At 41.3% G+C, this 26854-nt stretch overlaps 2 protein-coding genes across 2 annotated transcripts; both read right to left on the bottom strand.

The window, feature by feature from the left end:
* Positions 1-235: 235 nt before the first annotated feature.
* Positions 236-20635, bottom strand: dars1 (aspartyl-tRNA synthetase 1). Its single transcript, XM_010890770.4, has 18 exons — positions 20441-20635; positions 16418-16520; positions 15836-15865; positions 15647-15704; positions 14882-14974; positions 13478-13580; positions 10405-10507; positions 9366-9446; positions 8644-8703; positions 5842-5953; positions 4993-5127; positions 4183-4330; positions 3818-3964; positions 3479-3521; positions 3296-3376; positions 3111-3222; positions 2930-3001; positions 236-872 (listed from the first exon to the last, which is right to left on the bottom strand). Exons 1-18 carry the CDS (start codon positions 20461-20463, stop codon positions 781-783), a joined length of 1596 nt encoding a protein of 531 aa, XP_010889072.1. The 5' UTR covers positions 20464-20635; the 3' UTR covers positions 236-780.
* A 3288-nt stretch (positions 20636-23923) lies between these two features.
* On the bottom strand, positions 23924-26018 carry cxcr4b (chemokine (C-X-C motif), receptor 4b). The gene is made up of 2 exons (XM_010890772.4): positions 25940-26018; positions 23924-25530 (listed from the first exon to the last, which is right to left on the bottom strand). Exons 1-2 carry the CDS (start codon positions 25952-25954, stop codon positions 24469-24471), a joined length of 1077 nt encoding a protein of 358 aa, XP_010889074.2. The 5' UTR covers positions 25955-26018; the 3' UTR covers positions 23924-24468.
* Between the last annotated feature and the right edge of the window lie 836 nt (positions 26019-26854).

Here is a 26854-nt window from a genome sequence, read left to right as displayed (position 1 = left end):
ACAAAATCCCACATAAATCAGTTGAACAAAGCACGCTCCTACACACATTGTCCATTGCGAAGAATTTGCAGAATATGATAGGGGTTGTTTCTGCCATTGTTTCCAAGGATTGAGTTAGTGTCTCATCTGAGCAGTCGAGCCAAAAGATATCCAAGGGGCTCTAGTAACCCAATACAAGTGAATGCAACCCCAAACGAAGGATTGTCTGTTCTTTTGAAAAGGCAACAAAGTTAAATGTGCTTTTGAAGTACTTTATTTTTGTCATCCAATTACTCATAAAAATATGCAACAATTAAAACTTAAGTCACCAGACCAGACGTATTTATTAGTAAAATCTCTGTAGTGTGACAAAGACTTATCAAAGTTGATCAACTCCATAGAAAATGTAAAACAGATTATTCTATCACTGAGCCTAGGGTAGCCTGGTACATTTGCTGGTTTGTACTTTTGCCTACATTGTCACTGAAGCCAAACAGGCCAGTACCAACCTGGCAGCACAGTTGAAACTGACAGGCACCCAAGCTAAGCTCAAGTGAATGCATACCCAAATCATATTCTGTAAAGTAAATATTGCTCCCTTCTATTATGAATCTTTTCCTTCTTGTGTGATTCTTTATAACTGAATACGATAGACAGTGGTACCCTGGCTTGATTCTCTATTGTTTTGTTAATCACAGTGGCACTTCAGTGTCGTGGCACTAAGTTCTCAAATCTGTGTAGGTATATTGGAGATTAGTTTCCCATGTCTGGCATCCTTGTACAGTGGTACTCAATAGGTGTTCAGGGTGTCAGGCGTTTCGGGTCGCGGGGAAACATGGAGGTCTGACGGACGTTGTGGAGACCAAGGTAGAGCATGCAGACTCTCTCCAGTCCTGAGGAAGACAACTCGTGAGCATTGCAGTACATTCACAGAGGATGTATTACTGTACATTCACCATAAGTACACACCCGATTCTAAAAAAGTTGGGACACTGTACAAATTGTGAGTAAAAAAGGAATGGAATAATTTACAAATCTCATAAACTTATATTTAATTCACAATAGAATATAGATAACATATCGAATGTTGAAAGTGAGACATTTTGTAATTTCATGCCAAATATTGGCTCATTATGGATTTCATGAGAGCTACACATTCCAAAAAAGTTGGGACAGGTAGCAATAAGAGGCCAAAAAAGTTAAATGTACAGATAAGGAACAGCTGGAGGACCAATTTGCAATTGGCAACATGATGGTGTATAAAAAGAGCCTCTCATAGTGGCAGTGTCTCTCAGAAGTCAAGATGGGCAGAGGATCACCAATTCCCCCAATGCTGCGGCGAAAAATAGTGGAGCAATATCAGAAAGGAGTTTCTCAGAGAAATATTGCAAAGAGTTTGAAGTCATCATCATCATCTACAGTGCATAATATCATCCAAAGATTCAGAGAATCTGGTACAATCTCTGCAAGGGTCAAGGCCGGAAAACCATACTGGATGCCCGTGATCTTCGGGCCCTCAGACAGCACTTTATCACATACAGGAATGATACTGTGATGGAAATAACATGGGCTCAGGAATACTTCCAGAAAACATTGTCGGTGAACACAATTCACCGTGCCATTCGCCGTTGCCGGCTAAAACTCTATCGGTCAAAAAAGAAGCCGTGTTTAAACAGGATCCAGAAGCGCAGGCGTTTTCTCTGGGCCAAGGATAATTTAAAATGGACTGTGGCAAAGTGGAAAAGTGTTCTGTGGTCAGACGAATCAAAATTTGAAGTTCATTTTGGAAAACTGGGACGCCATGTCATCCGGACTAAAGAGGACAAGGACAACCCAAGTTGTTATCAGCGCTCAGTTCAGAAGCCTGCATCTGATGGTATGGGGTTGCATGAGTGCATGTGGCATGGGCAGCCTACACATCTGGAAAGGCACAATCAATGCTGACAGTTATATCCAAGTTCTAGAACAACATATGCTCCCATCCAGACATTGTCTCTTTCAGGGAAGACCTTGCATTTTCCAAAATGACAATGCCAGACCACATACTGCATCAATTACAATGTCATGGCTGCATAGAAGAAGGATCCGGGTACTGAAATGGCCAGCCTGCAGTCCAGATCTTTCACCCATAGAAAACATTTGGTGCATCATAAAGAGGAAGGTGCAACAAAGAAGACCTAAGACAGTTGAGCAACTAGAAGCCTGTATTAGACAAGAATGGGACAACATTCCTATTCATAAACTTGAGCACCTTGTCTCCTTAGACCCCAGACGTTTACAGTCTGTTATAAAAAGAAGAGGGGATGCCACACAGTGGTAAACATCGCCTTGTCCCAACTTTTTTGAGATGTGTTGATGCCATGAAATTTAAAATCAACTTATGTTTCCCTTAGTGATAAATTTTCTCAGTTTAAACATGTGATATGTCATCTATGTTGTATTCTGAATAAAATATTGAAATTTGAAACTTCCACATGATTGCATTCTGTTTTTATTCACAATTGTACAGTGTCCCAACTTTTTTGGAATCGGGTTTGTATATTCAAGGCACGTGGTCAATGTCTTGGATTAGTATATTTAAAATAAGCGTAGTGAGTTTTTCACTGGGACAAGGTTTTTCTTGTGGAGGATATTCACAGTAAGTAGGTTATATTTAGAATATTGTTATGCTGTTCATGCAGAGTTTGACTATACTCAGAGCACCATAGATTTTTTTTTACAAAAAGTATATTTTTTGTGCGGAGTATATTTACAGTTAGTATTTGTATACTAACTGTAAATATACTCCACTCAATGAACATTTAATTCTGTAGATCTTTATAGTTAAATGAATGTGACCGTTACAATGTCTTTCATATAAAACATTGCATTACCATCCCCAACACATTTACAGTGCTCCCATATTTAGACCATAACATCCAAGCTTAAGTCATCTTATTCTACATCTTACCAATACCACCACCCCCGTGTGGAGGGGCCCCGAAACGGAAGGAATCGATGTAGGCCTTGATTTTCTCCAGATCTGCAGGAACACACACGGCATTGTGGGTAATATTTGATAACGGGTTGTCACGCTTCAGTCCAGCCACAATGTGTTTGTCAGATCTAGTGTAGCGCATTAGCCTAATTACCAATGTTGTGGTGAATGGCCCTCTCAGTGAGCAGCTGGGCGTCGTGGATCCTCTGAGCTCCGGAGAGAATCTCCTCTCCTCGCATGAACATGTCGTAGGAGTTGGAGTATTTCTGGGGAGGAAACATCTGTCAAGGCACTGGTGTAACACTGTAGGGTGAAGCCTTGTGTGTCCTGGTGACTTACATTGTCAGTGGGGTCAGGCATGGTGTAGAATGGCCTCACTGCCAGTGGGTACTTGTCCAGCACATAGAAGTCAGTGTCATACTGTCAGGAAGGGAGACGGGTGAATTAACAGTTAGAAATGATACGCCTACACACAGATCACTACATTTGATGTCACCCCAAGGAAACAGAACAAAAGCATACCTTTTCTTTCACCAGACGCCCTAGCAGCTTCTCATTGGGTGTGCTGTGGAAAACATCAATACAGTAGAAAATGAAAACCAAGTAAACTGTTTAGTGTTTGGGAATACAAGGTTCTACACGCAAAAAGAATCAGATATAATTGGCTTTCATTTTTTTTTTTTTACTATATTTGGTGTCTGACATTTTACCTTGTCTGCTGAGCTTAACATGAATTCTACAGCAGTAGAGAACATGAAACAGAACAGGGCTATGTCAATAACTAAACACTTCAGCCAAAAAATTGCAGATAGAACCTTCCTGTCCCAAGCTCAGGAGGTTAAAATGTAACCCGGCACTGACCTGAGGTCCTCCTCATCACCCATCTCCACCCCGGCCTCCCGGAGCATTGCCACTCCCTCTTGGTACTCCAGCCTCAGAGTGGGCTCCAGGAACTTGAAGGGCTCGCTGGGGAACTGTTTCCCCACTGTCTGGATCTCTGTCTGGAACCTGGCCAACACGCCCAAGCACAACATTAACGTCGCTCAGATTCCACCTGCAACCTCAGTACAGATGTAGTACTTTCTCAAACCAGAAGATGGTGGTGGAGGCACACATTTGCATCTTGACTGGGCTCAGACATATCCCCTCTCACAGGCCCTCTAATGTTGAAATCGTACTCATTAAATTGGCTTGAAAACATGGGTTGGACATGAATCACTTCGTACTTGTCTCGGAGCCCTTTGAAGATCTGGACCATGGTGTCAGTGATTGACTCGATCACTTCATGGTAGTGGTAGTTGAAAGCCAACTCAATATCCAGACCCACAAACTCGGTCAGATGACGATGGGTGTTGGAGTCTTCTGCTCTGAACACTGAGGTGGAGAAAACCTTCAGTTAGGATCAGCAATGGTCTATTTCACTGATAACGAAACACTTCTGGTCATATCTCCTATTTAGGGACAACTTCATACCTGGAAAAGCAGGGGAGCACAAAAAACTAACACCAGGAGTGTATCTGCCCTACAGGAGGGGAGTTGAAGAGCCCAGTCTTTGACATGATGAGACGCAGCAGAACACATGCAGGGTTTAAAACAGGAGGGGGCCCTTTTCAGCCAACTCAGAGAGACAGTCAGACACATTGCTCTTATTGCTTCAGATGTGCTGCCCCATCACAACTTATTTTATCATATCATCTGTGGCTTTGCAGTCACCCGACTGGTTTCAGTTGAGCACACGTTCCTTTTCCTGAACCCAGGGCTTGTTGACTGTGTAACTAGTGACATACGTAGTGAACACAATTGGCTGAGTGAATTCCCATTTGGGTAGGGGGTTCTATATGGAGTGACTAGGGGCTGGGCAATGGCCTTAGAGAAGTCCTCTTATACAATATACACGCTTATACACACACGCTTGTATATATTTCCAACATTTTCTATTGCATCCGGACAGTCAGAAGCAATGGGGAAAAGTCAAGCGGGAACACGAGTGCGGAGAGGGGGGATGTTGGGCGCCTTACTGCCGGAGGTTGCCTTACCGGGTCCCACACAGAACACCTTGTCAAAGTCAGCGCAGATGCACATCTGCTTGTAGAGCTGGGGAGACTGGGCCAGGTAGGCACTGGTTTTGAAGTAAGACACGGTGAAGACGTTGGCACCGCCCTCACTGGCAGCTGGAGGACAGGAGGACACATTTTAATCAAGCTGTCCCAGGAAAGTCATTTTGGTAATAATGCAGTTTCCTAAAAATGGCATTTGCTTAATGACACCTAACACTTCTGCCCGAAACATTCAGGTCAGATAGACAGTCTGCCGTTTTCCTTTCACAGGAGGGTGGTCAAGTAGTACATTTTGTACATTCTATGTGATGGGTGTTGGCAGAGGAAAACTGCGGTTTATAGAGTAGTACATGTTGTTTAAACACAGCTGCTAGCAACTTAGATGGCGGCAATTTTGAATGTGAAAACGTCAGGCTAGCTAAAACACCATTGGCCCACACAGAAAATGAGGAAGTGAAAGGAACACCCTCTTTACCACCGCTTTGTACATGAAGTACTACATGTGGGGCTGCGGTGGCAAGGGCCGTAGTAAACAACCCTGTTACGTCATCACTTGTTTCCATGGCTACATGCGTCGTCCATGTGCTCAGGCTTGTGACATGCAGTTTGAGACAATCTCAACGTGTTTTCTCTCTAGTGCGAACTAGAAATCCTATCAGCGGCAGAACAAACACTGTCCTGATCTTGAATTTCTACACTGCTTACGCTACGCCCATTCCCCCACTGCTATGTGGACATGAAAGCACTTTGCAGCCTAAACAGTGGAGAGGTACCTTGGCCTCCTCACTGCCAGGGTTTTGGAAGACAGGAATAGGAGCTTGGAGGTACCTGATATGATTTTCGGGGTCTGAATTTCAACAAAGCCCTTGTTCATCAGAGTGTCTCTAAAGAGCTGGCACACTCCAGACTGCAGGCGGAAGATGGCCTGGCTGGTGGTTGTCTGCCAGGGAAACAAGCAGAAACAAAACGCACACATTTGAGCAAGTCGGAGATAATACACCATCCCCCAAAAAAGTTCAAAACAAAAAGGTCAACATGGCTTATTACTGTTGTCATCATTCACTTTACCTCTCAAGTGAAGAGGAGAGTATATATGGAAACAAATCAACTTTAAGAAAATGATGCCATATTGATTTATTTCATAACCTAACATTAACCTGTGGAAGTTTCATAATATGTTTTGTTGGGGGAGTATGTAACAACGCAACAACCAAAACAGGCATGCTGGACATATTACACAACACCAAAGAAGTCAATAACAACTGATTGTGTAACTTCTTGCAGTCTCCACACCTTAGATTTCAGAAAGGTCTGAATTCTTGGGAAGACTAACTTTGTTTTTAAATAAGCTTTCAGAAGGCAAACTATAAGCAGTAAATCCCTTTATAAATCGGTCAAACCTGTTACAGGCAAAAATTTGGTAAAACATTTGGTAGGTCAATCTTAAATTAACTGGAAGTCATCCTTCAGCATTCTGGTTGTATAGAAACTCTTTGTTGACCTCGAAAATAACCAACTAAAGGACTTTTGATGAGGCACGTCAATAAGCTGGGTGTTACACAGAACGTCTGGGAAAAAACAGAACCAGTCAAAATCCCCAAACCCTGTAACCGTCAGGGCCACTCATGTAATCTCTCTGGGTGTGTACTCAGTCCTCAGTTGATCAAATGACTCATTTCTTAATAATATGACTGTCATTTATGATGAGGATTCATTCAAACACTTCTCTGGTTTCAGTCAACATAAAACTCTAAGGTTCCTGATTGAACACTAAAGGCTAACCTTTCTCTCTCAATAGAAAATCCCAAATGTTTTTTTTATTGTCAGACAATAACTCTGGTCCAGTTCCCATACAAACGATCACCTAATAGAATATCTAGCCTATCATAGGTTGTGGTTGGGAAATAATTATGGCACTGATAACACTTCTAGAAAACACTAGATAAAACCGCTAGGTAAACGCCAGGGAGCCGACCTAACTGCCATCATTAGGAACCTTCGTGTTTCATAAGAATAGTGGAGTTCCGGTGCAAAGTGTTTCAGCGAGCGGATTGGTTGTAGTGTTCACAGATTGTTTCCCTTTCGATGTTCTCACACCAGGGCGCAGGGTATAAAAGAGAATGTGAGCGAAATAGCTCTCAGTGCGTCAGCCTCCTGTTGACACACAAGCTCTGGGAGCATGTGTCGAAGGGCCTGTGGCTTCTCGTTTTGGTCACATGCCACCACCGCCACTACCACCACAACTGCGTCTAACTGATAGCAACACTTCCCTAGAGATCAGCAATCATTATTTTTTAGGACGTTTCCTAGATGATTGCGAGCAAAACCCAACTTCAGTCAAACATGTTATTTTAAAAAGATACCTTTCTTTGTTCACTAAAAAGTGAAATAATCCTTTAAATTTGGTCTCAAACAGAGCTCGGTTTGCCTGGAGCCTTTTAATTACGGTTACCCTTTATTGTTGACCGGGGATAAGCGTCTGCCTGTGTGAAACCCTTTTTATGGGTTTACTCTTCATTTAAGTATGGCTGTGATAACAGGCCCAAGTGCATGAGCTCAAAGGGACATTGTGTTAGAAACAGGTGTTGTGACAAAGCGAGGGTGAGGGGAGTGCCAGGGCTGCTTTCCTGCTGCTTAGGCATCACTAGTGTGGGTGGTTCAGAACAGAGCAGAACAAAGGTTTAGCACCCCTCTCCATGTTAACCCATGCACTTCTACAATCCACTCATGTTACAGGAAAAAGGGATAGATGTCATGAACCTGCCTGAATGGCAGGGATGCAGATCTTCTCATTTGGGACCTCTTTAAAACACGTGTGATACAACTGGAGAATAAATTGGGGATAACTTCAACCCTAACTATACAGTTGGGCTCAAAAATCTCCCCAGAGTGGCTAGATGATATTAAGGTCAGGAGACTATGATGGCCACCTCCAGAACCTTCACCCTTTTCTGCTGTAACCACTGGAGGATCAATTTGGCCTTGTGTTAGGGTCATTGTTATGCCGGAAATGCTAAGAGTGTCCCATGCGCAGCTTCCATGCAGAAGAATTGTCCGCCAGTATTTTCTGATAACATGCTGCATTCATCTTGCCATCAATTTACACAAGATTCCCCATGCCTTTAGAGCTCACACACCCCCAATAAATCAGTGAGCCACCGCCATGCTTCACAGTGGGGATGGTATTCTGTTCACTATAGGCCTTGTTGACCCCTCTCCAAACGTAGAGCTTATGGTTGTGACCATAAAGCTTGATTTTGGTCTCATCACTCCAAATTACAGTGTGCCAGAAGCTATGAGGCGTGTCAAGTTGTCGGGCATATTGTAACCAGGCTTTCTTGTGGCATTGGCGCAGTAGAGGCTTCTTTCTGGCAACTCGACCATGCAGCTAATTTTTGTTCAAGTATCGTCGGATTATGTTCCTTAAAACAACCACACCGTCTTTTTCCAGAGCAGCCTGTATTTTAACCAGAGGTTACCTGTGGGTTTTTCTTTGTATCCCGAACAATTCTTTTGGCAGTTCTGGCTGAAATCTATCTTGGTCTACCTGACCTTGGATAAATTAGTTTTTGGTTTTTTTACATGATAAATGAAAGTACATGCAAAACTGAAGTCCGCAGTACAACCTACCCTGAGGTCAATGACTCGGTTGTCCAGTCTGGTGTCCTGGTTCACTGTTGCTCTCCCATCCTAGTAGACAGACAGGCAAAACTTGACAGAACCCATAAGCATCTACAACATTGGCAATAAAATGGAAAATATATGAATGGACTACAATATTTTGATGAGCAAAGTTATTTGTTCTGTAACATGGGGATTGCATCTACAAGCAATTTGAAACCATATCAAACAATTACTGCAGCTGTTACAAACACATGAAGATTCCCTGAAGATTCTGCAAGGGTTAAAACAACCTGTGAACTCAAATTTAAAACTTTCATATTGAGTCAGACACAGGAAGACAGAGATGAAGACAAAGACCCAGCCCAGAGCCTCCTCCCCACTGGCAGTTGCTGCGACAGACAGACAGACTCCACCCAAAATCCCCTTCCCGACGGCAGACTAAGAAACAGACAGACTCCTCACTGACAACACCTGGGTCACAACTGCAGCTGGGCTTGGCTTACAGCCTCAAGACAGACATCCTTCAGCTGTCTGAACTGAACCATATAGGAGAGCGATGACCCTTGACACCAACAGATAGACAACGGTACTGAAGCAACAATACTCCAAAAGACCAATGACCGGTCATGTATTGCGAGTTGCCTTGGAAAAGACAGGAGAATATGACATTAGGCTGACCTTGCCCCAAGAGCCCAGGCCTCCACCCTACCTGGTCACCCTCTTCTTACCTCATCCCCCTCTCCTTCTGGCCTCACGCAGTCCTCCAGTTGAAGGGGCAGACGGGGCTCAGCCTGGCTGATCACAAATATCTAGGACAGGAAAACAGGACGAGAATTTAATATTGGACAAATAACTCAGATGTGGGGAAAAAAATGACAATTATCCTTAAGGTTTATACAGACATTTTCTTATCGGTATTTGTTAGGCTCACTATTTAAATATGAATCGGAATGGATTTCAAGACTAGAAAATGCACAATTTACAGTGATGTATTCTCAATTAGCCTGGCGTTAGCTAGCATTAGCTAGCTGTTCTTAGCTAGATGAGGTAAGATAGCTAGCTTAAGCTTCTTCACTGTCAACCCTTGAAACACTTGCTTTGCATGTTTTGCAACTACCCGTTTCACTAGTGGCTGTTTCAAGTGTTAATTCCAGACTGCCATCTTCAACAACTTGTTTAAGGCACATAATTAGGACAATCTCATGGCATCAGCTCCATTTCATACACTAGCGGTCATCCTTTACCCAATCCCGTATTTTTGGGCAGTTTAATTTCAGACCCCAGTATTGGATGGGTGTATGCCTACTTATTAATGTACCAAACAGTTGAATTTGGGTTGCCTAATTTTCTGGCTACATTTATGATAAATGTATCGTTTTATCTGCCTCATAACGGCCAGCTACACTTATGTTGGTCCTCATGATATCAGACACCAGCATCAGACTACAAACGCAAATACTAGAATCCTGACTTGAGATTCTTGAGCATTTAACTAACAGTGTATGAACTAACAATGCAAACTATCACATCTGTCTAATAGGAATCAGATCCAAAACAGATGGTTGAGAAAAAAAAAAAAAAAAAAAAAAAAAAAAGGTACCTAGAAAACTCACAGTACTTTCCAGTTTTAACTGAAAGGGAGAAACAGTTTCTTTTTTAACCAACATGAACTGTTTTGGGTTTGTACTAAGTGAATGACTGGTGTCTACACGTCTGCGGTGCTGCCTGTGGTGTGGTTGGACCCAGCAGAGGAGAAGACGGGCCTACCCTTTCAACATGAAGCTCCACATCCTGCTGAGAGCAGCTCTCGATCTTCTGCTCCACCTTCCTCACCACTGCCTCCACGTCCACGATGCTCTCCTTGTTGATGCTGCAGACGGGCGTCGCCGATGGGGGAGGGGTTGTGGGGGGGGGGGGTGGGGTGTTATGGGTAGAAGCACAGCACTTAGTCTACCCAGATCAATTGAAGTCAAACGAGTGGGCGGCTATCTGAGTAAAAACTTTCCATTCACTGCTGATTGAAGGTGGGGGGGGGGGGGGGGGGCAACACTAGTCTTTTTATGTTGACGCAAATGTCAGAGGATCATGCTCTGTGGCAGACAATTCCTCTTAATTTTGATGGAGTCAGCTGATTGCCACAGCATGAAAACATTCTCGTGACACTGTTGCTCTGTTTGTTTCGAGTTACACTTGAAGCACCGGGGCTTCCCTCCCTTTTCGCAACTGTATTTTCCGTGGAAGAGATCAGTGCTGGGCACAGGGCAGACAGGGAGGGGCGCCTAAGGTCAGCGGGATGGATGTGAACCCATACGTGCGATGGGGTCAGAGGCTTTTACCACTAGACCACCCTTGGACCAGCGATTGCGTAATTACTATAAACTAGAGAGGCCAAACAATGACCAATGACGGAGACATGAAACAACCTTTTTAAAGACATGTGGACAGAACACCAGAGCAGGTCACCACAGTCCTGTCCACCCTGACGTAGCCGACCGAGGCACATGTACAGCATAATGACCAACTGTCAATAAAAACTCACATAGTGTGAGCCCATATGGGAACGGGCCAGTGTAATTCATCACCTCTTCTCATTAAAAAGCGGTAATGAGAGACAGGACAAGGGTGAATGGTGATCCTAGTTGGTCCCCTGCAGCTGCCTCAGTCAGACCCTTCACACTGGGGGATCAGCTAAACAAATAAAGAGCACATTAAAAACCTTCAGCCTGCTCCAGGACGATGAACACCAAACAGCAGTCACACAACCAAGGCTTCTGATGAACTGGGCCGTCGCCCCACGTACACAGGCTCTACGGGATCAACTGCCCCAAGCTACAGGGACAGGAGATCATTTGGGCCACTCTGGCTCTGATAATACTAACATACTAAGAAAGCCTTAGGAAGATCTTTAAAGACGACATTGTAGTGAGACAAAAAAAACAAGAAAAAATTCAATATTAGGAGAAAGAGAACAGCAAGACTAATGAGGAAGTGGAAATATTACATGACAAATGTTAAGCGGTTTTCCCGATGTCACCACTGACTGTGATGATTACAAAGGAAACCTGCAATGCAGAAGCTCGCTCAGATTCGACAGCGTTTTGGCACAGTTGTCTTGATGTTGATAGTGATGGCCATGGTGAAATTACACTAGGCAGGAGGCTATGTGGATTGTTAACATTATAAGGGCAGGGGGATGCTGAGCATATATCGGATGCTGTAGCCCTCAAAGCTGACTAAACATTTGTCATGGGGCGTTTTTTTAAAAGCTGGTTTCATGGCTGACATTTCATCATGGACTAATAGCATCTCATTCCCTACAGAGTGCACTACTCTTAACAAAGCTCAGCAATAGTAGTGCACTATGTTGGGAATAGGGTGTCATTTGGGATCGAAACATGGGGAAAGTGGTTGCGTGCAAGAAAAATCAACTGTCATATTAAACCGCATGACATTACACAAGCAAAGGAAAAGGGAACCAAATCATTTTAGAGCAATCGGGCCGCAGAATTTCAACAAGATTTAATTGACATGGTCAACCCTAAGGTTGACAAAGGATTTTTATTTGGTAAAGAAGCATGGATGGTGCCTGTTAAGAGTAATAAATGATTCCAAATTGTCAGCTAGTGGAACAGTCAAGGCTTGAATATAGACTGCGTGAGTCAACTTGATGCTAGCAGAGAACACATTAGATCACTGCGCAATGTGAAGATAAACTATGCATTATTTAAAGTGGTAAAAAACTGGGGAATTCCTTAGGAACCAAATGTAATCAGAAAAGAAAAAGTAGGGCGGGGCCTCAATTTGCCCAATAATAAAACACCTGTTTTTCTTTTTGCAAGAAAATGTTTGATACGATGTGGACCAATGAACGCAAGGAGGTGGCACTAACGCAACTTCCTGGTTGTATCATCAAACATGAGGCTGAGAGGAAACAAAGCACTCAACCCACTTTGACCCAACTCACAAGGTCAGAGGGTCCCCTCAATGAGGTCAATATTGACAGTGTTCTTTTGGCCTTGATAAATATTTTGGGTCAGTTTCTTAACCTACCAGCCTATGGTATGACTGTCCTAGGCCAAATTCAAAAGGAAACCAACCAGTGTCTGAGACCTGGTAAAAGCTTTACTGGAGTCTCACGAAACACTGAAAATTAAGTGGAAATACACCAAATGTGAATATATGCTATGTCACAAACGCTAAATAATACTACAAACTTTTTTTTTTTGGAGACATGTTGTGATGTCACCGATGCTGCAAAACCACAAATGTAGCATTGATTGCTATATACTTATTTAATGTAGATAAATAAACAGGTAGATATTTTTGAAGTATGGGTTTGAAAGAAATCCTTTATTTAGCGACGATTATCCAAGCCTCTAGTAATGTTTACAGAGTGTCCAATTGTTTTGAACAGACTGAATGGCCCTGTTGTAGTACTTTTGGTTTTATTTAAGTCTTGTAAGAGTCAATAAGTGGCAGGTGCCATCAAACAACATACCACGAATGTAAGATCTTACAAAAGATCTAACATTCATGGTATGGAAAATAACTTCATCCTTCTGTGGTTCTGCTATCCATAAAGAGCTCCATGAGGTAATCAGCTGAATGGAACCCCCAGGTTGATTAATGAGGGACCTCATCCTTACTGATGTACTGTATCTACTCTTATCTGGGCAGGAACAGATCCATTATATACTACCATAAGCCCTAAACATAAACACTTTGTTAGGGAGGTGAAAAATGATCGATTTTTGTGTGAAAATGGATTGGCCCCCATTACAAGCAGTCTTTTCCCACCATTGTTTGTCAGGGCCTCCAGGAAATGCAGTGTTGTACTTACTTGGCGGCAAACTTGACCATCTGCTTGCTAGCACGCTCCCCCACAGCAACTAGGGCCTGAACGTTGAACTGCTGCTGACGAAGGACCAAGAAGCACTGCTTCCCTGAAACGACAACAAAGAAACAGTTATTAGCAGGGGGCCCTCACATTTGGGCTACATCAACTAATTTCTCAAAGCAGGTGAAAGGATAGTTCTATACAATGCCATGTCACACTATAGATCAGGGTAGAGGTCATACCTAATCTAGATACCACCTCTCACAGACGACAAAACAAGAACCATTTCACCGTCAGGTAAACGTCACACAATTGTGAATGGGTGACACTCTAAAGAAAGGTGCATAGATTGAGTGAGGTTGACAGCTTATTTTTCAACACACACCTTGCGACTCTACAAACCAAGTTAGACAACCAAACCATCAAGCCAACATCAGAGACCACCCAAGCGCTTTGATGTTGTTTTTTCCCTTCATTGGCTAGAGTGGGGAGACAGCAGTGCTACAAAACATAAAAAAAAAAATTGTCACTTCATCCCAGTGTAAATCAGGATGTTATTCTGCTCTCAAGGACATCCTTCACTCTAGACCTGAATGAATGAATGGAGAGGAGGGGAAATTGCTTTTGACATTGGAAGTTGTTCTGGAAGGAAGCTGCGACAATATCATCATAATACAGTGGTTTATTCATTAGCATATTGTCAGCACAGATGTGGACGTGCTCTGCGTATCCAATAATTTTGGATGGAATCCAACAGTAAAGCAAGGGTTATTGAATTCATTGTGTTAATGTCTCAGGCACCAACAAGCTTGGAGGAGAATGCAACTGAATCCAGATTTTGTGGGTATATTTATTTTACTGAGCTTTGGTGTGTCTTTTCAACAGTCTCAAAAAGGTTCATGTGTCAGTTCAATACCTAAGGAGGAGTTTAATCAAATAAAGGTACACTCTGCCCATCCCTATCCCCTATGTCTCTTATCAACCAAATAAACATTGGATTCATTCATACAAGCTCAGGGAAAACATCTGAAAAACAACCAGAATTTTGTCCTAATGCGTTTCACGAAAAAGTCCCTCCAAGTTTAGTCACATTTGTTCGTTCTGAAACAAAGACATTTGGTGAAACAAACCCCAGTTGAAAAACAGAAGTCTGATGCCATGCAGAATCATTGCTCACGTCACTAGTAGCTGTTGGGCTTCAGTATGTATCAACTTCAGAAGACTTGACTAAAAAAACTAAAGCCCACTTCCAAAGAAAGACAATTTGGCCCAAAGGCAGTTGGTAATCTTTTAGGTAAACCCCAAGGTTCAGCTACGGCGCCGTTTAGATTAAAAGTCTGGTTGTGTCCCCAGGACTAAAGGCCACAGATGAGTGATACAGAGCTGGACAAAGATGGATAATCTCACCTTTAGCTCTGCTGGTGTGAATTCTGGCACGAACCCAGATCAGCTGGTCAGACTTCTCCAGTGTCAGTTCCTGGACACGTACCAACACCCTGTCTGGCTCACAGTGAAATAAAAGAGCACCTTTCAGTACAACTTCAAAGACCAAACACACCCCTCTTCCCACACACATTCACAAAAAGACACTCATGTTACAAGAAGAACAGAAGTGATAAATATGAAACACTACGCGGCCCTGGGTAGACGTTGGCCAACTCTGCTGTTCTCTGGGCCTTATGACAAATGGACTGTGATTTTTCTGCGTCATTGAGGTGAGCCGTTATTAAGATGGACTGGCGGAGCCAGAGAGCATGTGCCCCGACGGCAGTGAGCCGCCCATTTGGCTGAACATGATTCTACCCACATGAAAGGATGCCTGTCTACCTCTCTCTCTCTGTCTCCTTATCCCTATAGACAGGCATGCAGGTGGGAAAGCCAACTTTGTTCTCTGCCGTTGGAGCTGAAAGAACAAGCAGGCAGGTGGACGACCCAACTGTCTCTTACATTTCTCCTGGAGGTATGGCACGCCATTAGTCAGCACAATCATGTGTGACATCTGCACTATCTCCACTACAGACACTGCTGACGCCATGCTATGGCGTCATTAAGATATAATCACTAGCTTGATTACTTAAACAGCAGCAGACATGGCTGATGAAACGGAGATATCCCATCTGTAAATAAGCCGTTTTGAACGGGGGAACAGAGGCAGACGCCGACGGTACTGACCCAGTCTCTGACTGGACTGGACCATGGGAGACACGCCGTACCGATCCTTAGCAAAGTCCTGCACAAAAAGAGTTGATCTGCTGATATTTCAAATACTGGAAATGTTTGCCATATCATGTTTGAAAGAAAAGGTAAAGAATGAGTTTGAGCAATATCTGAAATATAGAAATGATCCTCTAGGATACTTACATCTTCATCTGTGGTTTGTTGGTCAGCAGCCTGAAAAGAATAGATGCTACGTAGTTAGCGAATACAGACAAATATAGGTCTAAATATAGGCCTATACAGTGCATTGTATAGAAAATTGTGAGTGCGTTACATTATCTGTGAAATTAATTCCCTGCAACTAGATGTAAATAACTACAAAAGATTGAATAGATGGTTAGGCTACCATTTTAATTTCCCATGCAAATAAACACTAGCGTGGGTAAAAAACAACAACAGGTAAATGCATTAAATGACCAAGGAAGTGTGTTTCTAAGAGCCTAGTGAGAGCATATCAATTCTAAACATGATTTCCTGGTGAAAGCATCTAAACTCAGATTGACCCGCGTTGAGAGAATGAAAACGCATACACCAAAAAGACCATTCTTCATAATCTATTTTCCCTACTTGCTTATGATGCAACGCTGATACCCGACTTGAGTTTGGGTAGACAAAAACAAACTAACAACAGCAGGAATCGCTAAACAATGGGCACCCAACCCTGGGCCGACTGTGCCCGCAGCACGTCACGTCAACAGCTGTGAGGGCTGACCAAAACCTACTGACCAGCTTGGCCTGCTTCTCAGCCTTCTTAGCCGCTTTCTCTGCTTCCTTCTGCTGTTTCTTCAAGCCTTTCTTCGACTGGGCCTGGTCAGTCTCCTCCGCTGCCCTGGAGCAGGAAGTCCAGAACAACACAAAACATACAAGTCAACTTCCTAGGTCTATTTCTCCGTCTTCCTGTAGGAAGTTTTTGACCGGTGGGAAAATTAATTCTACCCATCACCACCTCGGGCTGGCTGTCCCGTTGGCAGGCTTTTAAGTTTGTCAAGATTTAAGCCTATTGTTTTCACATGCTTTTAAACAACACTGGCATGTGAACTGTGGGATGAAGTTGAGAAAAGGTGTTGACACTGTCACAGAATGAGATTAGATGGATAAACACATAACAAGTATGGGTTGGGAAGTAGAACAATGGTGTGACTATCATCCCAAATCCTCTCACAGTTAAATACTTAATACTGATAATCATGTTATGATCGTATTCATATGGATAACTCCGGTTGCCTTTATCTGCACTCCATTAAACTGACTAGCCGACCTAGCTCATAGGAAACAGGACAGAAAAGCCTCAGTCTGCGGTGAACAATGATAAGGATGTGGGCATTAATAGCTAATGACATGGCTAATTAACCTAACAATAACACCTACTAGAATACAAACAGATCGCTTCAAATTAAAGGTCAGTCGGTTTTACGACTGAAGACAAGGTTGTCTGTCTATCTGGCCAACTTAAAGACCAGAGTGAGCTCTAATTAGTGGTACACATAGATCAACTGTTTAGCAGCAGACGGAGATCAAAGATTAAACTCCGCCCTTCCACCATAATATTACAACACAGTTATACAGTATGTCACAACAGGAGGTATTGTTCTCATCCACAACCAGTGGAAGTGGGTCCGTGTCTTTGTATGCATTAACAGTAAGCATCTCCAGGAAATAACACAGATCAAACGGCAATGGCAATATAAATAGCATTACAAACAACAACCACAGCAGCCATGGATGATTGGAGCCTGCGACTTCAACAGAATGACGTGAAGCACCTGCCAGTGTTTTTAACACCATTTCCCTTCCACTTGTTTCATTTAGCACAGGAAATGATGACAGGCATTAGAGGCTGTCATCCAAATAAATTCCAGACATTAAACAACAGGCATGTTTGTATTGCATGCCCCCGGATGGTGACGTTTTAGATACATCTGTTACGTTAAGAGCAGCCTCCGCCCTTGGGACCACGCAAGATCAACTCACCCCAGAACTTTATTGCCAGTCATATAAAAGCATCCCCCAAAACCCATGAATCTCTCAATAGAGCCAGGACGAGAGATCAATTGTTCACATTCACACCTATCTACATATCCAGTGGCATTAACACACAATGAGCAGCCGAGGAAATGCTGGTTTGATCCCTGACCAGGCCACCACCAAGTTAATGTAAACTAGCTTCATATGACATAGTCCTGTAAATGGCCGACTGGGAGTGTAGTTTGACTACTTCAACATGTCATAATGCATAGACAATCTGCTATTTGAAAAATTTTACAAACAAAGACGATGTGTTGAATGAGTGGACCCTATTTCCCCAACATTACATTCATTGGTCTACTTTAACATTTCGTCTGCAGTTTTTGGGAGAGTTCCTGCATCCATGGAATCGATCAGATCTATACGCCAATAAACATAGCATATTCTATTACCAATATTTAAAAACGCAAATCAGGTCACCCGTCCCAGTTACTAACATAATAGGATGTGAACAGGCTATATAATAGGACGTAAAATGTGCAATCTCTCTCTTTTCCTTTCTGCATGGTACCCTGCCTGGGCCTTCACTAAAGCAAAGACTGATCATTTACAGACAAATTCAACTTAACAAGAGTGTTAACTTCAACTTCAAATTCACCTGCTACAGTCAGCGGCCTGGGGTGTTCCAACAATGAGCTGCTGCCTCTGGTGCACATATACTGTAGGAGTATGAATTCAAATACACTAGTCTTTTAACAACAAAAAACTCTCCTCTCTTTTAAATAGACTAGAGCATAAATGCATATTCAATGCCAGAAAGACTATCAGGAGTGCCAAACCCATTGCACCGAGGGGCCTAGTGTCTGACTAATCTAGAAAGTTAGAGCACTCCAAACTAATTAGGCATGTAAAAAATAAAGTCCAAGGTAGGAGCAAAAACTTGACATTCCATGGAATGAGTTCTGGGAACCAAAATCTATACAATTAAGAGTAATTTTAACTATAATCTGATTATTAATCATTATTATTTAAGCTTTTATTAAAAACAGTTCAGCATGACAACGATCCATAATACATGATTTAGACGTACTTGGAGCCGAGGTCTGCAGCTAGAACATTCTGTTTTAGATACATCAGTTCCATGCCCTGACCTCAACATGTTTGAAGCTGTAAGGCACAGGTGTCAAACCGGTTCCATGGAGGGCCGAGTGTCTGCAGGTTTTTGCTCTCTCCTTGTACTTGATTGGTTAATTAGGTCACTGATTGGTTAGTTTCTGCCCTCACCTGGTTGTGTAGGTATGAACTAGGAACCAATTTATAGGAAAAACCAAAAACCTGCAGACACTCGGCCCTTTGTGGAACCGGTTCGACACCTGTGCTGTAAGGGATCAGTTGGACAGGGATAATAAAGGCAGCCATGGTCAAAATAATTGTTACAGCCAATCTGACAAGAATCTTAGAAGAATTCGCTAGAGCTCATCTTGAAAAGCGCATTCATGCAGTTTTGCATTCAAAGGGAGGTCAAACAACATACTGACCTGTTTTAAAAACAAGTGTTAATTTTAAATTGCATAATTTTTTCTTTTGTATAACTCATTCGTGATTTTTTTTAATTATTTCTAACTTTTTTCCACCTTGCAGCCCGAGCACTTAAACATGCTATTAAAGCTAACTAGCCACCAGAACGAAAATCATTGGGGTCTGTTCACAAGGAAGGATCTGTTCACAAGGCACAATTTGCCATCTATCAAGCATTGAACAACTGCACATTTTAGCAGTTCCATGCTAATTGGAACTAGGAAACTCACAACATTTCCAACTTATCTGGTTTTAGTTGACAACATCCCACAAGCCAGTAAGAAATGTCTCAACTTACATGTGAAGGTTACATAAGCATAACTGGGTAGTAGTTTGTTCAAGACAGATGCACAATTGAATGGACTGGTGATTTTTCAACAATATGAGTACATTTTTATTAAAAGTAAAACCCATATCTTCCTTAATTTCCCAAGCAAAGAGCACAGATGTTTAAAAAAAAAAGTGTCCATATTGTGTTGCAAGCGCTATACTCTACCAACCCACAATACAGTACATGCAGTAAAATACAGTAAGTGTGGCATTCATTGTTACCTGATAATGATGGTAGTCAGTTGTGGACATTGTATATCAGATAGGGATCTTTACATCCCCACTCAATAATAGCTCATGGTAGAACAAAAACTACAAAAAGTTTATTTTAAACAATATTAAACGCAATACGTTACCTTTCTCACAACTGACGTAATATGATTTTGGTACAGTCCATTTTAATTAAATACCGTTATTCTAGTAAAGAATCATGGACGAACGCAAATGTCAGGTCAATCAGCTAACGAATGCTTTATGTTCAATACTAGCCATCAACCATGCTACTGGTAATACTGGGTTTAGCAAGCATGAAAAACACATATTAGCCATTTAAATTGAGTGGCACGTATTCTAGCTGTCAAACTTCACTGAAGTAGGTAGCTAGTTAGCCAAGTGAACGTTAGCTAAATCTGAGCAAATATTAAACGGGGTTTTCACGACTGTACTAGCAGCATTGACGTTTCATGTATATTTTGCCAGGTACCTGTATTGAATTGTCTAAATAGACTACTGCTTGTGTCTTGACTCTTAATCAGCTGCTGCTGATGCAATCAGTTGCAAATTCGGCTCACTATGTTAGCATAGCCAGCAAGCTAAATAGACGTTTGACTTTCAACTAAAACCCTCTGGGAAATAATGTTTATCACTTTCTCTTACCCCTGGACTCCATCTTTAGTCATGGCTTTAATGATTCAGTTAGGAGATTTTAGTTGATATCAATCGTTTCTTTCAGTTATTTCTCAGTCACCTCATCAGCTGTTCACAGAGCATGCATGAGTGGTGGAAGTACAAGTAAAAGGACCCGTTTCCCTGAAGCACTGGAAAGGAGCTCTCATTCCGGGTAGAAAATAGGTCAAAGAACCATGGTTCCGATAAAAAAAACAGCCTAGATATAGGCTGTTAAAGGTTTTATTTACACCACTCACGTAATTTTGGGCTACATTGTATGAACAACAATTGAAAATACCAAACATTACGTGGAGGAAATAATAAATATAGGTGAATTTACAAGTTTATTTTTTTACCAGGTAGTATGACTGAAAAAAAACTACCTCAGCAACAACCTAGGAGCAGTTAAGATTAACAACCTTACTCAGGGACAGAACAATCTACCAAACTTTCGGTTATGGGTTACAACTCTTATGCCTAGGCTACCTTGCTACCCTAAAGTGAATGTCAAATACTCATTTCAAATAATTTGAAATTTTAGTTGCTTTAATGTCAGGGTTTGCACTACTGTTCCATATCTTCCCTTGTACATTTCCAAACAAAATTAGCCGCAGTGTTTGGCCTGCTAAGATTGACTTACATTACTAGCCTTTGCAATGAAATGACCTCCTCTAAAATGCATCAGTGTCCTTCTGGGTGGTTTGAATATAGTCAGGGGGGCCATAAGTATTTTCACAGGCTGTTGGTCAGAGTAGCTCCTGATGCAGGAAACAGTCTTCCTGCTAGACACTTCCCAACAAAAACAATGTAAATGTTAATAATAGGTTAATGCCCTAAAGGAACTGTGACTGTTTGTTTTACTCCAGCCCCAAACTCACAACACGTCAGGTTAATATGAAGGAGATATTAGTTACAGTCTAATTTCATCTCAAGCAAGCTTCCCTTTGCCTCAGCAAGTTGAGTTACATCTTGTAAAGTGATTTTAATATCTCTGTCAATCTGAACCACTTTACAGTTGAATGCACCTTGTTAATAGATCCAGGTTAGAAGTAATTTCCTTTGCATGTCAACAACTTCAGCCATTAACCTCTTTGAATGGAAAAAACTGTAAATAATCCCTGGAAAATGTTTTGACAATTTTTTGACCATTTTCCTCCTGAAACACAGATGTATAAGGTTAAAACCATAATTCTGTGAAATAATCAGGTTTGATTATTTTATCAAATTGAGAGAATAATTGTGATTATGTTGATTAAATTAAACTTAAATTGGCCTTCTGTCAATATACACATACCATTACTGCATCATTTGAATATAATACACCTCTGATCTCATTTCAAAGACAATGATATGATGAAGTCTGGAAGCCTCCAATTGGTTATAAAGAGGTTTCCAAGTAGCAGTTAAGTAGCAGAAGTGGCGAGCCCACCTGAACTCAATTGAGTGTGAATGCAGAGTTCTCTGGAGCTGCCGAGTGGAGCGGCTGAGATCTTATGCTAAAGATGAACCATTCCAACACATTTCCAACTGAAAAAGCACTTCTAATGTCATCCTGTTTCATTGTGAGGAGACTGCGGGAACATAGACTAAAAAATAACCATAAAATTCTTGGGCTGATAGGGGTACTTGACACCCTTTTTAAAATGCAAAGAAATGGTAATGTCTCCATGTTGGACTCCAGGGGAATGACAGCGAACACTGAAGCACTACACTTCATTTACTATGGCATCCATTGTTGTTAGCTTCCTACAGTCTGAAATTGATCATATGGGATTTCATCACTTCAAATAGTTTAATTTGCTATTCCTATTCACCAGTGCTAAGGAACAAACTGTGATATGCTAATTCTTTCTATTTCCATATATGTGTGTATAGGTATTATGTTTTAGTCCTTTATTTAACCTCAAAGATGTCACTTTGAGATGTAACCTTTTTTACTTCGTATGCTGCTTTTTTAGATCGGTTTGGAAGAACACAAGACCAAAGAAATGAAAACCTAACTTGAGCAGCTAAATCAGTGCAAGTGTGTTGTAGAATTTAAAAGTGTGGTTTAAAAACATGACTTTAAAAAAAGAAAATACTCCAAACTGTGATCTTATCCAACAATTGAAAACTTATCTAGTTGTTAGTTCTTTTAGGTTTTAAATTCCGCAACCGTTCCAAGATGATAGAGAATTAAGGACATTTGATGGGGATTTTACAGTTTTTTTTACATCACATACGGTTATGTCCATGACTCTAATAATTATTGGCAGCTGCCCTAACATAGCTTCATTAGAAGAAACATACATATAACAGTGTCTTTGGCCTCACATTTAAGGATTGTCATTCTGCTAGCTGGCTATATATTGAGATGTGTAAAAGGTCTTGAATAATTTTACAAATCTAAGACCAGCATGATAGTGTGTCTAATGAGTGCTGACAAGACACTGGGACATTCATGCACAAAATGTCACCTTTTACTCTATAGCCCTACATAGGCTACAGCAGTGTACATTTTAAATGATGTCCATGAAATTATCAAAGAATCAGTTACCTCTTCCATGGTTATCAACATTTTATATGTAGTCTATTAAATTATAGAAGAAACCGTGTGTTACCTCTTCCATGGATATCACCATTTTAAATGAAGTCTATGAAAGAATCTGTGTGTTACCTCTTCCACAGTTATCACTAGTGATGGTCATTCGAGGCTTCATTACTGTTCTTCTAGCAGCAGGATATTATGCTAGCAGTGCTAATTCAGATTTCCTTTTGCAAAATAAATGCCATCATTGAACTATATATGGTAATATAGTTAACAATCTAGTCTGTACATTTTATGTTTAATGTCGGTTCCAATGTCCAATGTTCTTATTCACAGACTTGATTGTTAACTATATTGCCTTATACATTTCAATTTTATTGTGATAAAGAAAATCTGAGTGCTGCCAGCATGATATCCTGCTACTAAAATAACGAATGGCCATCACTAGTTAACACCATTTCTTTTATAGTTTCAGGAAAATTAATGAATCCTTTCATTGTTACTTTTATCAATATCAATATATTGGATTAATAGGGAGACATCAGTTGGTAAACATCTCTTTTTACAGATAATTTAAGTTAAAAACTAAAATTATTCTGATAATAATTTGGGGGAGGGGTACAGTTTGACTTCTAAAAACATTTTAGTCTACCCAAACACACCTTGTTTTCTTACTCAAGGAGCAGCCATATGGGTCCTCATTCTTCAGACTCGACCTTAGCTTTTGTACTACTGCGGCGGCTGCCTAAGATGTGAAAGTGCACAGATGTTCTTCCAATTACAAGGCTCACTGCTCTGTCGTCCTCAGATAAGGTGGAGGCATTTGTGTAGGAGACCTGACACACCTCCCCCCTCCACTCAGACAAACCTCACCCAGCACCCCAGGGGACACCAGCCACTCATTAGGAGAAGAAAAGGTCGACAAGAAATGAACTCCACAGCTATTTCATGTAATTTACCAACATTTTATTGTAGAACACTGGAACAAAAACTCCACTGACTGAAATTATACAAAAACACTAAATAAGAAAATAATTATAAAAAAAAAACATTCAGTGTGAGCGACCGCAATAAATATTGGCTTCTTATCGCACAACATAAGTGCAAAAATAAAAGCAAACAACTATCTACAAACCTTTTAATTGCTACAGATATAATCCCTAAGTTATGAAGAAGTGATGCCTAGTCTATTTCAAACAAAGCGTCCCTTTATCATACTCAACAAGGAAATGTGTCTGCAGCTAGACTGATATGTACATTTGACCAGTCAATGGACAGCAGGCACTGCCTGCACATTATATATTCTTTGTACATTTTCTTTACAGCGAACAAACATTTTTACAGAAATGAAAAAAAGTGGCAACTTCAAATAGAAAAAGCTTACAAAAGAGGTATGAAAAGTGTTTAAAACTGTACACTGTGTAGTTAGTCCCTGAAAAATAAAGCTTAGTTTTCCCTATGAGGGTTAAAAGTCACATGTTCAGGACTGTTAACTGTACAATACACTGGAGGACTCAGACTCAGTGGATACAGATGAAATAGGTCCTCTCTTCTTAGTCAGTATCTTATGACTCATTCTACTGTTTACAGACAGAGCATTGCGGGCAGATTTTTTAAACTTTACACCTAGGAAAGCATAAAGGATGGGGTTGAGACAGCAGTGAAAGTATGCCAGAGCCTCTGTGATTGAGATCCAGGTCCGCAGACTCTGCTCCAGGGCACAGCTATGTGAGATCACATTGAGCAACATCAAGGTGTCCACAAAGATCCCCGCACAGTACGGCAGCCAGCAGCTGAAGAAGCACAAGATGAGGATAACTGTGGTCTTGAGAGCCTTCCTCTTCAAAACTTGACCCTTGGCGCCCTGGGAAAGCTTGGCGATGATGATGCAGTAACATGTGAGGATGACCAACCCAGGCAGGATGAAGCCTACCAGAATGTGCTGAAAACGGAAAGCAGCCACCCAGTACAAGTTATTCTCTTGGGGGTAGATGCGCTGGCAGATGGTTCTGGAGTTTGCTGCCTGAGCTGTGGCAAACACTAGATCAGGCACTGTGAGAGCAGCAGCAGGTAGCCATACAGCCACATAGATCACCCTGTCTGCAAGCAGCTTTCTGGTGGATTGGCTGTTGGTGGCACGCACCACTGCCAGGTATCTATCCATGCTGATAAAGGCCAGAATAAGAACGCTGCTATACAGGTTGATGGTGTAGATCACGTGCACAGTAGTACAGAGGAAACCGCCAAAGTACCAACTGCTGGCTGCATCCACCGCCCAGAAAGGTAGCGTGAGGACGAATAGGAGGTCGGCTACAGAGAGATGGAGCCTGTATTTATCAGTCATCGTTTTGACCTTTTTCTGGTAGCCCATTACTATCACAACAAGTCCATTTCCGATGATTCCTAAAAGGAATATTATTCCGTACACTGTTGGTGAAAAGATCCTTTGAAAATCTTCATCACTGACTCGGTCGCATACCTCCTGGAATTCCGATTCCATACCGTAGTCCCCGGAGTCGTCCGAGGTGTTGTCATAGTCTATAAAAATATGCTGCGAAAAAAAATGTACAATTGTTTCTAAAAATATAATAGGAAATGAATAAATTGCTTTTTGTGAACATATAAACGGACGTATATAAATCTTTCTGTTCAAAAAGGTTCCTCCCCAGTGGCAATGGTCAGGAACCCCAAAAGGGTTATCTTCTCTTCTACTTCTAAGAGTGTAGTTATCAATTAATAATTTGACACGAATTGTTTTATTTGATGAACAGTTATTAATTACTTTAGAATAACTAGCCTACCAATACAATAGTTAAGCAATACAAATTACAATAGTTATACCTATAATAACATAAAAAACATTACGAAACGTATTATATTGGAAAAAAACATTTCATATAATATGCCTACAGACAATGCCACGCTTTCAATAATGACAAACATAGTCAAAAAATGTTTACCTCGAAATAAGACATCTTTGTAACACGCCGATGTAGTTAAGCTATCTCCGCGGGTATTGATAAATTAACTTGACATGCGGATTTGAACTCGTCTATATAGTCAACCCCTCTTCAATACCCCTTTTAGCTCCTCCCAAAGGGAGGAGGGGCGATCCGGTGTAACACCATGTCGTATTTGATGTTGTTTTGGTAGTGTTCAACTAGGGTTGCACATTTTTGGCAATGTACAGAGGTGGAAACATTAGATGTTTTTTGCATTGGATATATTTATCATATTTATTTATTCAATATACAGAACTCTGCAATTGCACGTTTTAAAATACCCAGTTCAACATAATGCGGGTTTTATGAATAGAATGGTGAAGAAAGCATAAATGACTATTGTATGTAAATGCAATCACTACTGTCATTCAGGATACGAGTTCCTGGTAAATTACGAAAAGGTAAATGTCTTGGAATCTCCGTGCGCTTGTATTTTCCTCACTATAAATAACCAGGCCCCTGGTTGCTCACCTCATTGATTCAGAAGGGCTGTCAGGCATTTTCTGTGATCTGATTGGACTGACAAGTTTTCTTCAAACCCAGCCTCGACCCTTTCAACAGGTTGTCCCTTTTTAAGTACTGTTATGTCTATACTGTCACAAGTGTTAACTGACCTACAATATTTGAATGATCTTTCTCGTATGTGTTCATTCCTTAGAAAGAAAATGGCCATGAATCTCATTCTTCTTGCCCTTTTCTAACCGAATTTCTCTCACCATCTCTTATTTCAGTTGAAGTAATCCCCAGCTAGCATTGGGTGTTGACAGGGGGCAGGTTACTATGATCTTTAGTAGAAAGAAAAAAAGGCACTTGGTAACCAAATAGCTGCAGCGTATAGCATGGACTGTTATCTTCTTTGAAATTTGATATTAC

This window comes from Esox lucius, chromosome 16 (assembly GCF_011004845.1).
Source record: "Esox lucius isolate fEsoLuc1 chromosome 16, fEsoLuc1.pri, whole genome shotgun sequence".
Lineage (NCBI taxonomy): Eukaryota > Metazoa > Chordata > Actinopteri > Esociformes > Esocidae > Esox > Esox lucius.
The sequence above is the reverse complement of the archived record's forward strand: the minus strand, read 5'-3'. Positions and strand labels throughout refer to the sequence as shown.